The following is a 14,558-nucleotide window of genomic DNA, read 5'->3' as shown; positions in this document are numbered from 1 at the left end:
AGGAGGTCTAGGACCAACAAACAGAAGTACTTTTTCACACAATGCGTGATCCACTTGTGGAACTCTCTGCCACGAGATGTGGTGACAGCCAACAACCTGGATGGCTTTAAGAGGTGTTTGGATGACTTCATGGAGGAGAGGTCTATCAATGGATACTAATCGGAGGGCTGTGGGCCACCTCCAGCCTCAAGGGCAGGGTGCCTCTGAGTACCAGTTGCAGGGGAGTAATGGCAGGAGAGAGGGCACACCCTCAACTCCTGTCTGTGGCTTCCAGCGGCATCTGGTGAGCCACTGTGCGAAACAGGATGCTGGACTAGATGTGCCTTGGGCCTGATCCAGCAGGGCTGTTCTTATGTTCAATGTTCTAGTCAAGCAGTTGCTTGTTGTTTTGCTATAGAATAGCTGTTGCTGTGATTTAGACCAAATTCAAACACACCAATGTACATAATTACTTGATTCTTCTACAATGCATGGTAGTAGATGGAAAGTGGATAGAGAGCGCTCTCTCTCTCTCGCTCTCGCTCTCTCTCTCATACACACACACACACACACACACACACACACACACACACCACTGGAACCAGGGGTCCTCCAATGCTATTGACTGACAGGAGATTCAGGGCAGGCAAAAATAATTCTTCACATGGCACATAACTAATTTGTAGAATTCATTGGCTCAAGATGTGATGGTGGCCACTAGCAAATATGGCATTATAAAGTATTAGACAAATTCATGGAGGCCAAATCCATCAGTAGCTGCAAGTCATGTTGGATATATACTACTCCAGTTTCAGAGGAAGTATGCCTCTGAATTAGTAGTTAACAGGGAGCAACGAACCCTAACCCAGGCTTCCTGATCGTGTCTCTCTTTGTTCTGCGTTACACTCAAGGAGACCCAGAGACAAGTGCCTAGCATGCCCCTCTCCTCTGGGAATCTCCTAATGCACCACGTACAGTGGTGTGCAGTGCCTTATGGAATACCTGGAGGCCAGGATGCGTCATCCTGGCCTCCGGAGATCTGGGCTGCCTGGTGCCGCAGCTGATTATCTGGGAGCACGGTTCGCACTCCCAGCAACTTGCCATGGTCGTCTGGGGGGAAGATAGGATTCGTGCAACCTTCCACCTGCCCGCTCCCCCACCCGCTTGGTTGTGTGAATGGCCCCTATATATTCTGTGAGGAATTTAGCCTATGGGATGTACTTGATTCTCAGTCACAGCCTTTCCTTAAGAGCATAAGATCAGAATGCTAACTGATGTGCTAGATTTTTAATATTAATCTCTTGTTTAGCGTATTGACCTTATTCTGTTTGTATGCTGAATATTGCTGAAGTTCACCCAGTGCCATAGCAAGATCAGAGGGGGCATTTGTTCAATAAATGAGCACACAAACACACACTTCCAGGTGTTTTTTTTACATTTTATTTTTTGGTGATGTGAGCACCACTGACACCACAAAGCTCCCCTACCCCAAACAACAGCACCAACAAAACCTATGCTGCTGCTGCCGCCTCAGCTCTTAGGAAGAAGAAACCAAGAGCAATGGTTTCCAAGCGCACCTGGAATGCATCTGAAAAGCTAGCCAGAAATGGCAGCAGGTGCACATGCACTCTGGGTGCATGCATGTGCACCCAACATCATTTCTGGCTGCCTTTTAACTCACATGCAGGGTGTGTTGGCAGACTTCTTCTCTGTAAGAGCCGGCGGCAGGGACAGGGTCCTCAATGGTCCCAGCAGCCTGCCAGCCCGGCTCATGTTCTGTGTATGCATCTGAACATGATAGTTATGCCCCTGACTTCACCTGTGCTACCATGTTCTGAGGATGCCAAAGACTGCTGTTCCATGTCTTGCATTAATCTCAATTGGATCTTAACCCCTACTGATATGAGTGGTGGTTTACATTAGAGCTGAACTTGGTGGGTAACATCTAGTATTTACAATACAGTGACCATCCTAAAAGGAAAAGTTTCTTTGTGGCTGCTTTTGAAACTCCATAAGTTCATGTTGTCCTTCTAAACAGTGTATGCCAATAATAGCAATGGGCTCAGCCTCTTAAGAAGAACAAAGCTGGCAATCACTGGACTTAAATTACCATCATTCCAATGGCAGAATCTCTGCATGAATATGATATCCTGATGGGATGTGAAATCCTCTAATTAAACATGATTTTAGAACCAGAAAGAGGAAAGAAAATGAGATGATGAGGATAATGGGCAAGAAAGGAATGCATTTCAACAGAAAGCGAATGATAGGCATACAAAGGCATTGCTCCATCCTTTTCTTAGCAGATTGCTCAAGCTTGCTGTCTTTAAACTGTTTCAAATAACCCAGTAATGTGAGGCTCTCTAAATAAATTGACAGAATAGAAGCTTTGAAAATTAGATGAATATACTTATTGGCCCACCCAAAACATTTAGTAACTAATTTTTTTTTTAAATTGCTGCACACTTTACATGGCAAGGGCTTTCCTCCATGCTTAATGCGTATGCATGCAGTGAGCTGGTGATGGTGTGCATTTGCAAGCACAGAGACATGTGTTAGGAAGCTAAGTCCAGTTCTGACTTCTTAATGTGTGTTCCCCTTCATATGTTACTGTGTTTACATTGATGAATTTCCTTCATGTTTGCTACATGTCGCATTGTGAAGCAGGGCTGGCTCCAGGTTTCAGGGGGCCCTTGGCAAACTCCACCGGCTCCCTTCTACAGGCCCCCAAAGCATTAACAGCATATGAAGGCTATGGGCACAGAAGTGATCTCGAAGATCAGCACTGGGTCTTTCCGAGGTCCCTGGGCCTTTGGCAGCTGCCCCAAAATTCTGAACATGACATTGGCTCTGTTTTAAGGTCCCACTCGATGCACAACTGTGCCATAAAATGTCCCCCCAAATACCCAACATATTCACAATGATACTGTGAGGCTCTTAGAGGCAGGGAACCAGATTCTCATTCATTTTGTTGTGTATACTGCTTTGTGGACCTTTTTGGTTGAAAAGTGGTATATAAATGTTGGTAATACTGGTTGATGATGATAGTGGCTATTGTTGTCTTGATTCCTTGGTTCCCTCCTAGTCTGAAAGTTCCAGTTGAGCATTGAAACTCATCTTCATGTGTTCTTTGCATCTCCTTAAGTCTTAAGAGCCCTTGAACAGCATCCAGACTAACATTACCTTTGCATTAGAACATTTTGCATGCACAACTATTTATTTATTTAGCATATTTATATACCACCCATAATTTGAATCTCTGGGTGGCTTACGGTAAAAAAGCACAAATTAAAACATTAAAACATTTTTAAAATTTGAAACAACATTAAAATCCTAACATCAGGAAGCTATGCTACCCAGTTTTTCCCTTCTCTCTGCGGCCTCTGATGTATGTCTCTGAGGGTTTTCCAGCCCTTGGGGACATACATCAAAAGTAGCAAAGGAAAGTGGGGTTGGGAAATTGTGCCCATTACACTTTCTAACATAAGAGCACTGTTAGTTTGGATGCTGCTCCTTGTGTCCACTTGTCTGTTTTCAGAGCTGTCCCTGAAATCATGTTCATTCAGGGAATTCATGTTCCTGAAATCAGCATGTGCAGGGCCTCCTTAACATCCACTCTCACGAGAATCATTTATAGGGAATTAGACTGAACTCTTTTACACTAATTGTATGAGGTTATAGATAATACGTTAGGGTTTAGCGAGATGTTGATTAAAAAAATTGTTACTTTAGTGGCTACAGTTTTCAAGATTTATTCTGAATGAATTATTTCAGAAATTAACGAGTTTACAATACCCTGCAATAATCTCTAACCACTTTAAAGGAAAAATCTAATTTTAAGCCAAAATTACAGCCTGATGGAAAGTACCATTCATCCAAATTATTGACAGAATGCCCACTGCGTCACCATTTCAAACGAAGAAAATAAACAATTTGTTGGCATTGCATTGTACTCTACAAATATAATATCATCCAATACACAATACGGAGAGGAGAGCTGGTCTTGTGGTAGTAAGCATGACTTGTCCCCATAGCTAAGCAGGGTCTGCCCTGGTTGCATATGAATGGGAGACTTGATGTGTGAGCACTGCAAGATATTCCCCTCAGGAGATGAAGCCGCTCTGGGAAGAGCAGAAGGTTTCAAGTTCCCTCCCTGGCTTCTCCAAGATAGGGCTGAGAGAGATTCCTTCCTGCAACCTTGGAGAAGCCACTGCCAGTCTGTGAAGACAATACTGAGCTAGACAGACCAATGGTCTGACTCAGTATATGGCAGTTTCCTATGTTTCCTATAATTGGATTGCTTACAATGCATCTAGGCACACTTAATTCAAAGTTCGATGGTGGTCGCTGAGTGTATGGTTATAGTTAAATAATCTGTCTTTTGAATAATTTGTGCAAAATAAACTCACACTTAACTTTCTAATGACCTACAGATACCAAATTGTTCGTGAACAATCCTGCCACTGAAATTAGTTGAATGTCCTACTTTTCATTCATTAATTCATGCAACATATTTCTATACTGCCCAAAACTCATGTCTCTAGGCGGTTTACAACAAAACAAAATAAATGACAACAGAAAATATTAAAACATTAGTTAAAATAAATGACAGCAAAAAAGTTAAAACATCACAATAATTTAGACTTTTCAAAACAATGTTAAAACTATTAAAACAGCATTCAATTAAAAGCCTGGGTGAAGAAATGCGTCTTTAAAGACTTTTCTTTTAATTGTCAAAGATGGGGAGACTCTTATTTCAGCAGCGAGTCCATTCCAAAGCTTTGAGGCAGCAGTGGAGAAGGCCTATCCCTGAGTGGCCACCAGACCAGCCAGTGGCAAATGCAGATGGACCTCTCCAGATTATCTCAATGGGCAATTGGGTTTATAACAAAGAAGATGTTATCTTAAATACCCAGGGCCCAAGCCATTTAGGACTTTACTTGTCAGCAGCCTGTGTAGCTCTTTCAATACAGGAGTAATGTGGTCTCTCAAAGATTACCCAGAGACCAACCTGGCTGCCGCATTCTGAACCAGCTGTAGTTTCCGGACTACATATAAAGGCAGCCCCACATAGAGCACATTGCAGCAATCCAGTCTTTTTACAGTTTTACACCCGAATATGCTGGGGAAAAGGTTTAAATATCATATTGTTTGTACAGAGTTTTTTAGAATAAATCCTCAATTTTTTAAAAAAAATCCACAAATATAACTCTCAGATTTTAATTGTTATTGTTCTCAGCAGATGTTTACAACTTAATAATCAGATCAGTAACTCCAAAACCACATTATGCCCCAAATAAACGGAAGATTTTTCTCAAATTCACATTTACCATTTATGACACTATTCAATAAAAGGAATAAAATTTGTAGTCGAATCCCACAAATTTACAATTATCTTTTACTTCTCTCTTGCAAGCACATTAATTCAAAAATCTATTACATATATTTTATTCCTCTATCAGTGTAGTCTTGGGTGGGGGGTGGGTCTTGGTGCGGGGGGCATTTATAGAAACCAAGTGTCAGTTCTGCTTTTAAATATATATAGATTCTGCTATTAAATTCTGCTTTTAAATAAATGTGTGTGTGTATGTATATTATACATATATACACACACTGCTATTTTTTAATAAGAAAGCTAGTAAATACAGCCTGCAATCTGAACGTATACATATTTTCTACCATCCTCCTTCCAAGAAACTTCGGGAAGCATATATACCTACCACCCCATTTTATCTTCACAACAATCCTGTAAATTAGACTGAGTGAGTGAGAAAGAGAACATTGGGCTCATGACTTCACACGCAGACACAGTATTCTTCAGCACACAAAAACAAAATGACACAGATAAGCAGCAGGGGGGAGAATGGCTGTTTGTGAATAAGCGGAGCAATCATCGCAAAATATTGGGAAGAAAATGGGTTGGGATTTGGGGGGGGGCACATTTTTACCTCTTAGAAGCAGCAGCAGCTCTGAAAGTTGAAGGCAAGGGGCCATCACTGAGTCACAGCACTATTTTTACTGTCGGCTGCACAGACACTCCTCCTCCTCCGTCTGCTCTGAGGGCAGGCGTGCCTGTGGTGGGAGGGGAGGGCAAGGCTGCTGAGCAGAGAGTCAGTCTAATTGCTCGCCTTGGCCAGTGTGTGCTGCTGCACTGCAGGGCCTGTCCAGGAAGTGAGGGCTGGGCAGGTGCTCGTGGTGGGAGCTGAGGGTGAGGCTGCCTCGCTGCTCACTTGGCCAGTGTCTTCTGCTGCCACGGGCCTGTTTCCAGGAAGTGAGGCAGGCTCACATGTGGGAGCTGAGGGCAAGGCTGCCAAGCGGAGAGGCAGGTTGCTCTCCACCCGCTCGGCCAGTGTGCACCGCCGTGGGGCCTGTGGTGATCACCCTAGTCGCCCCACCCTAAGGACGGGCCTGTCTCTTTTGGCTCTTTCCAAAAATTATGTTCCTTACAGTACATAATGTGCAATTTACAACAACATAAAACAAAAATTAAAACAATTTAAAACCACAATTCTAGTTTTAAGAACTTGGGTAAATAACTGTGTCTTTAAAAACCTTTTAAAAGCTCCATCAGAGATGGAGAGGCTCTTATTTCAGCAGGGAGTGCATTCCAAATAGACATGGGGTCGGGGGCGGTGTGTGTGTTCAGCCTTGTGTGCAGTCAGTGTGAGATTTGTAAAGCCTGGATATTATGATAGAAGTTCCACCTTGTATTTCTGTGGCTTCCATAGAAGCCATACTGGCTTTCTTAGCAAAACGTGCCAGAGTCCTCTGCTAACTCTTGGAGGATCTGTGCATCCAATTAACTATTCTGCAGAACATCTCCTCTATGAAGGAGGGAAGACGGACCACCGAACCTGCCATGAAAACAGTTTGGGGGGAAGGAAGGAAGATTACATATAATTGTTTATGAGCTTGCTCTCCTTGCCCATTTTTAGTGTCTTAGTGTGTTTCTATCTTAGGTCAGCCAGACACAGACTGGCATTGGCCTTGTGCGTAGATTTCCTATTGTTAACAACTTAATTTCTACTTGGCATGACTGATTAGTATGTTCCAGTTTAGGGATATTCAATTTTACTACTGTTCGGACTTCAAAATATGGGCATGAAGTTCTCATAGTTCTGGTTTGGAATTTTTGAAGACAAGAGGACTTCAGCCCTACAACTGGTCAGTGTGTTGCCTTTATGGTCTGACAAATTATCTTAGAATAATCATCATAATGCAGTGTTTTGCTTTGCAATGTGTCAGAACACTTTGGATTCATTGTACAAACAAGAAAATATCACTGGCTCACATGTCCCACAGCATTAGAAGTGCAGAATAGGAGCGGAGTCCATGCAAAAGGTGTATTTGGAGCTCAGTGGGATTGTTGCTGACCTGCCAAATGCACAGGGAGCTGTTTTCACTGATCTGTCCTTCCTCCAAAGTATGATTTGGCTGCACAACCTCAAGGGCATAGTCCTGGCAGTCAAATAGCAATTTTAGAGGGTAGAAAGAACAGATCACCACCTTCCCCCTCCCCCTCCATGCACGTTCGGCTGCTCAGCATTGACCTCGCCAAGTTCTAAAGCAGCCTTTTGCATGGATGCAGCTCCTGTTCCACACTTCTAATGTTTTGGAACATGTAAGCCACTAAATCCTGACCATGTTTCTAAATCTTATTCAAGCTTGTGCCTCTGTAGTCCTCTTGCAGTAGGATTATGCATGGAACCATTTTTGATGGTTGGTTTGAATTCAAACTGAACCGCAGGTGTGTGAACCAGTTCAGTCAAAAAAGCCACCGGTTCAACCCGGTTCCAGTGGTGATGCTTGTGAAGAGGAATCTGATGAGGATTCTCCTTTACAAGAAAAGGGGAATCCTTCCTTTAAAAGGTTTCTAAGGATGGCTGGGGGGGATTAGAGAGATGGCACTTTATCTGCGGCACTGGCAGCTCCTCTAAACCCCAGTGCTTCCTCATGCACCGGTGGCACAGTTCCGGCTCCACACATGTGCAGAGGCCATTTGTGTGACCCCGCAAATTTGTCTCCGTGCATGCGCGGCAGTCACAAAAATGGTGTTCGCACATCTGTGGAGGCCAGAACTGTGGCTCTTCTGCGCAGGCCACACTGCTGGTGGGGGGAGCCCTGGGGTTTAAGAGAAGCTGCTTGTAAGGTGCCCTCTTGATGCCACCAACCACTACCACCCCAGCTGGCCTTAGAAACCATTTAAAGGCAGGATTCCCCTTTTGTTTGTGAAGGTAAATCCTCACCAGATTCCCCTTTACAAGCACTGCCCCTCAAACCAGTCCATAATGTGTCAGGCCCCTTTTGATTCGAACACGGACCGGCCACCTTTTTTTGGAGGCCAGTTTGTTTTGAGCCGGTTGAACTGTGGCGGTTAAAATTGAACCCAGTTCAATTTGACGCGGTTCTGCACACGTCTTTCTTGCATCCCCTACTGAGGATGCTGACATTGTATTAGTTTAACAAGTAACAGAAACTAAGGTGTTGGTGGAATTGTAAAGGTCTGTCTCAAAGTATATATAGGCCTTTATCTGGAATTGTATTTTTATTGCTACAAATCTATTTAAAACAGAATTCAGGGTTATGTTTTACAATTCTGTGCTACCTATTGAAGGGGGAAAGTACATATTTTTTATGCTTTATAAATGAGTACTTACTCTGCAAATCATTGACATGCAGTAAAGATGCATGGTACCTAACAATGCCACCTCTTTCACAGTCACTTCAGAGCAGAAGTGCACTTCTGTACAGTTTAGTGCAGACTGGATACCGTTGCTATTACAATATAGGCATACTTGAATAGTCATTCCTTTAGTGACCTTGAGGTTAAGTTACTGCAATGCATTCTGTTTGAGGCTGCCCTTGGAAAGATTTTCAGAACGTTCAACAGGCACAGAACATGATGACTTGCCTGTTCACCAGGAAGAATAATTGCGACTGTCACACCAATACTTCAGCATTTGCCTATAAGATTTGCTGGATCAGGCCCGAAGCCCATCTAGTCCAGCATCCTGTTTTACACAGTGGCCAACCAGATGCCACTGGAAGCCACAAGCAGGAGTTGAGGGCATGCCCTCTCTCCTGCTGTTACTCCCCTGCAACTGGTACTCAGAGGCATCCTGCCTGATAGCTCTATTCCTGATAGATCTATAATTAGCATTCAGGTGGGATATTCCTAAACTCTCAAGCTCTTCCCAACTGGGCCCAGTCTAGCGAAGACTAGGAAATAAACTATTTCATGCTTTACTCTGCTGACATGTTTGCTTCATTTATCTGCTTGCTACACCATAAAAATATGAAGAGGACATTCATGGTTTTCTTTTAAACCATCAGTGGTTACTTGCCAAGAAGTTACAGCCAATTGTGGTTTCCCAGCATATGTTCACAACAGGCAGGCCCCTTACGTTGAGTTGCATCTCTCTTTCTCACTTTATGGTGTTCACCAGAAGACATGAAGAGTGTGTATAGCAAACACATGCATAAAGTCTGAATCACCCCCCAAAATATCAAATTTTGCTGACTCCCAGTATATTTGATCAGTTTCTATGATGTTTCTTTAAAGAAGGTGAACAGAAATATTCTCTGTGTGTATTTGGCATAATATGGTGCAGAGTATATTATAGCAGGTTCCCATTTATGGTCAGTGTAAGAAATGCAGCTCTTCATCCAGTTATTGCCAGCACGCTTGGTTTTTTCCTCCAGGACTTCTGATAAACCAATGTTTTCTCATCCTTCAGTTCTCCTGCCTTCTTCTTCTCTAATTTTTTTCTTTTAGTATAAATACATGATAATTTGGGTTTCATTTTTAATGTGGATTTTAGCATGTTAAGCCAGCATTTGACAAAGACTTCTCAAGAAACATAAAAGCATAGTTCTGGAATGTATGGTTTGAGTTCTGAAGTGCAAACCTTTCCAGTTGTATGGACTGCTTAAGAGTGGAAAGGTGCCTATTAATTTGCTCCAGTTGCTTGATGCACATTTATGTGTGGAGTGGGAATTTTGGTATTTCAGTATTATCTAGGATGTGTAAATTATGCTATTTAACAAATATAGAAATGTAAATGAAACCGAGGATTTATAGGATTCTGCAAAAGGAACCAGATTCCATACTAGAAAGCAGGAACCATGATTCATAACATGATCACAGCTGTGCAGCTTTCTATATACACACATACATAGGACTCTGGGGATGTTTTCATAAAATTGGCTAACACCATTAGTCTTTATTAAGGATATTTTAAAAAACAGTTTAGGAGCTAGATATGTGCTGGCAGTGTTGTCGTATTTACAATTTGGTGACCCTACAGAACACATGGATAATTTGTCCTTTTGTTATTGTGCGTTTTGTGCTTTGCTAGTTGTGATGGAAATTTTTTGCGAAGTCTGCCAGACACGCAGAAACAAAAAGCACTGACATAGCTACGAATTTTTCATTGATCCTAATGGGCTATTAAGATCTGTGCTTCGTTTTCCATTCTTCTGTTCTACACTGCAAAGTCAGTTGATAACAAGACAACAAAACGCTGTCTTAAATCATTCAATTTTAAGAACAGCTGAGTGTGATATAACATCACCATAAATTCTCCTTCGCAAAGCCTGTCCTAAAATGGACCTTGTGTTTTTAGTATGAAGCTGAATTGTCTGCTGAGTAAACAAACAGTGGTCCTGCAAACTCATATTGCCTCGATTTTTATCCCTTTTTTAACAGTATCTTTCTAGCTTAACTGGTCCTGTAGTCCCTAGGCCTGCTGAACGGAGCCTGCTACTAACATATAAGGCTGCAGTTTGCTGTAATGTGAAACCTAGTCTGTTAACTTGAGCTACTAGTTACAAACAAGTGTTTTCATGCAGAGGTGCTCTTACCTCTGAACTTCCAGGCCGAAGTCCAGGGCCAACACAGCCCCGGGGCCCCTCAAATCCTCTTTAGTCTGTTCCAGGTTATGTGGTCACCCAGCCGAGCATGAAGATGCTTCGTTTCCAGGGGAGGGGAGGGAGTACCTTCAAAGGCCTCTAGGTCCGGGCTCCAAAATTGCCTAGGTGCACCTCTGTTTTCATGTGTATGTTAGGCTGATTCACATTTTCATATTAAAGCCTTATTAAAGAGATATGGATAAAAGGCAGCAAACTCCTTTGAATGGTTTCTCCTCTCACCCGCTCTCTTTTCTGCCATAACAGTATCGTTTCTTCAACAACTCTCTTTTTGTTTTCTGTTACCAACTGGGGGTTATTTTAAATTGTTTTCTTTTGACATTGTTGATTGCTACTTTAAAATGCTAATCAAATAACACTTGATTACTTTTTATAATCCTTCTTCCCATGCTATGAGAATAAAGAATAGAGAAACCAGTGGATAATAATTTGGTGGTTTCATTTGAACTTCTTATTTATGGCTGTCTAGCACTGTGCTCTAGTGCAAGACTGTTGCACTTGTTGCTTGTGCTAAGTCCAGAGCTTGTGTTCCAAACTGGTGTTGCATTAGTACAACATACTTGCACTTGCTTAAGAAGATGCACAACCTGTGGCATGCCTCCTATGTTTTCAGAAACCCTTTTCACAAGAGTACAGCAAATACCCATGATTTAGTGCAGCTTCGTTATCTTCTTGCACTAGTGCAACTTTGTGCAACTTTGTTGCACACGCACAGTGTTAGGATGTCGACCTATGTATTTATTTATTACATGTTGTTAACACTTCCTTTCATCCAAATACCTCAGGGCAACATCTTTGATGCCACAGCCCTGCCATTTATCCTCAGAACACTGTGAGGTAGGTTAGGCTGAAAGACTGTGAGGCTATTCTCACAATTCCCACTAAGGGAGCCCGGCCCGGTTTTCACCCATTGTGAGAACCACTGGGCTCGCGCGTGAGCCTAGTCATTCAACGACAGCTAGCCTGGCAAAATAGTTCTTCTCTAAAATAAGGTTAGCGGAGCAAGCACTTTGCTAACCCCATTTTTTCGCTTGGGAGATGTGGCGACTCGCAAGTAGACCCCCAACTGAGAGGCTGCAGCAAGCCTCCCAGCATCAGGGGTCCCCCCAGAATGCCTGGCACACTCTCATGGGGCATGCTGGGACTTGCAGGGGTCAGATGGCCCCCGATCCACGCCATCCCTGTGTGGTCAGCCAATCCAGTTGCCCAGAGGGGCGGAATGCTCGTGTGTGGGGAGAGTGGGTCTCTTGTGGAGAGCCTCTATGACTGACCCAAGACAGTGCACTTCAGGGCAAAGCAGGTATCCAAACCCAGCTTTTTCCTGATCCAAGTTTGACAATTCCATCTGCAATACTAAAATGTCTCTACCAGAAAGTTTCTACTCTAAAGCTCACAAAATACAGTCTTGAAAATTTTATATTTTGACACTGTTTTTGTTTTTGTTGTGTCTTTCTGGAAGGGGGGATTAAAATTTTGCACATTTGAGTGAGAGCTGTAAAGCTAGACTAATAATTCAAATTTATAACTCTTTGTGTCTAAATATAGGGTCTCTAGATGGATCACACCAGGATCTATGAAAACTCAATAGCAATGTTACGCCAACATTGTAGGCAAATATGCTGCTGTGATAGTTTGAGGGTGGGCTGCCAATTATTGGTATTTAAGTGTAGAAGAAAACAGTGAATGTATCATTTCACCTGAATTTTCCTGACACGCACTCCTCTTCTCTATCAGGAAGTAAATGTATTTTGTAAGTGAAGGGTGGTGTAAGCATTTCTTTTGCCACATGCACATACATAAGGAAACTGATACATGTGGGTGCTTCCTGACTTTCTATGCTACAAAAGACACTTTCACTACTCTGCATAAGTTCCAAACTAGTGTACATTCTTTTCCTATGCAGAGATTAGTCTCTGCATCTGAAAAAGTAACCAATGTAGCATATTTCTACGTGTTTCTAATGTTTTTCTTCTTTTTTCTTTTTTTTTTCAAGCAAGGTATTCCATTTAGAGTCTGATACATAACAGAACTTTCATTTGTATGTCTCGTAATAAGAAATATAAATATATGGTTTATGTTTAACTATTATGTGCCATTCAATCCTTTTGTTTTGACGTGCTCAACACTAAAAAAATACATATCTTGCTATTAAAAAATATTGATATAAATATTGTGAGTGTAGACAAAAAAGTAGAGCCTTTGATACAATTTGACATTTTGTATTTCTAAAAGTCTTTTAAGGTTATGGAAATTGTCAGAAAAAATAATTTCTTTACTTAGGGAGTCTTCATGCAGAAGTTCAGTAAAGATATTTCAGAGCATGGTTCATCAGTTGATGCAACAGATACTTTTCCCTGAACACCACATGGCCTGGATCAAAGCATCTCATGACTTGGATCAGTGCAGCTAAATCATTACGTATTGATTGGAATCCTGCTGGAGGTTTAACCCCTTTGTGTTCAGAAGGCTTTTCTTTTCCCTTTTTATAAACCCTATTTTAGGTTACAGGGAAGAACAGCAACGTTGCTGCTCAACTTAAAAAGGTTAATGATGCTTTCTAACCCAATGAAACTACAGATTTCCTTTAGAACTGAGTGCCTTGTTGTAATGAATTTTACATTTGGGAAACATACACTTTTGGGGGAAAGTATGAATAAGATTGCAAAGAACTCATCAAAATATGAGAGAGCCTCCTAGACGTTCATTAAAGATGCAGTAGCATATCTCAGTATGTGGTGTTCCCCCCGCCCCCTATAGTAATTTAGAGCACCTGTAACCCTGAAAATTATTTAAGATGTGAAATTGCTAAATGCAAAATGCAAGGGTAGTTTTCCATCCAGATGTATCCACTGTAAATATGCAAGTTTCAAACATTTTTCTTATCAAGTAGGACATCAAGCTACACTGTCAGATGTTCCCAGCGTTCATTTCCTGTGTTTCAATTCTTCACCAAACTTCTAATTAATTAATGAGCCACACAACCTGTCTCCTACAATCTCTGCAAGCTTGTGACTGTTTGTTTTAATGTTCAAAGGAGGGCTTCATGAAACAAAATGATTTGATCCTGGATCTGTCATTTTATTTATGTATTATACCTATGTGTTTTGCTCCACATTGTGCAGTAGCAAGGTAAATTCATGCTAAGCAGCATCACATTATAATGCTTTCCCGCTTCCTCCCCTTCATTCTTTCAGTTTATCCCATGAAGAGCACTCACATAGCCATCCACTTTATGGGCATGGAGTATGCAAATGGCCAGGCTGTGAAGCAGTGTGCGAAGATTTCCAGTCTTTTCTAAAGTAAGAATGGTTTTCTTTTTTTATGGGGTGTGTTGGGGTAGCATTTAATGTATTTCATTAAGCATGACCCTGCTATAGGATGACCTGAAATATGTCCTGCCATCAGTGACTTTCCTTCTAAATCGGCACACATGCAAGCCCCATTGTCCTCACTGGAGTCTCTACAGAAGGGCATTTAAGAATGGCTGCCAAAGAACCTCATTCACCACCACCTGATGTCAACTGCTGGATTCAGCACTGCTGCACGGGTGAATCCCTTTGTGATTTCTGCATGGGTAAATCCCACTTTTTGTTATTCACGAAAACATTGGTGGATCACAGCCTGAGTTCATCGTCTGGATTTTCATGACA

General features: G+C 42.0%; 1 protein-coding gene across 24 annotated transcripts in view; it reads left to right on the top strand.

Annotated features, from left to right (window-relative positions):
• Positions 1-14,558, top strand: part of FOXP1 (forkhead box P1) — an 823,426-nt gene that overhangs the window by 732,544 nt on the left and 76,324 nt on the right. For all 24 annotated transcript variants that reach the window (XM_053290523.1, XM_053290516.1, XM_053290515.1 and 21 more), the window contains one exon: positions 14,103-14,207. In XM_053290523.1, coding sequence (XP_053146498.1) covers positions 14,103-14,207 — 105 coding nt within the window. The remainder of the gene's footprint in view (positions 1-14,102; positions 14,208-14,558) is intronic.

Source organism: Hemicordylus capensis, chromosome 2 (assembly GCF_027244095.1).
Source record: "Hemicordylus capensis ecotype Gifberg chromosome 2, rHemCap1.1.pri, whole genome shotgun sequence".
NCBI lineage: Eukaryota > Metazoa > Chordata > Lepidosauria > Squamata > Cordylidae > Hemicordylus > Hemicordylus capensis.
The sequence above is the reverse complement of the archived record's forward strand: the minus strand, read 5'-3'. Positions and strand labels throughout refer to the sequence as shown.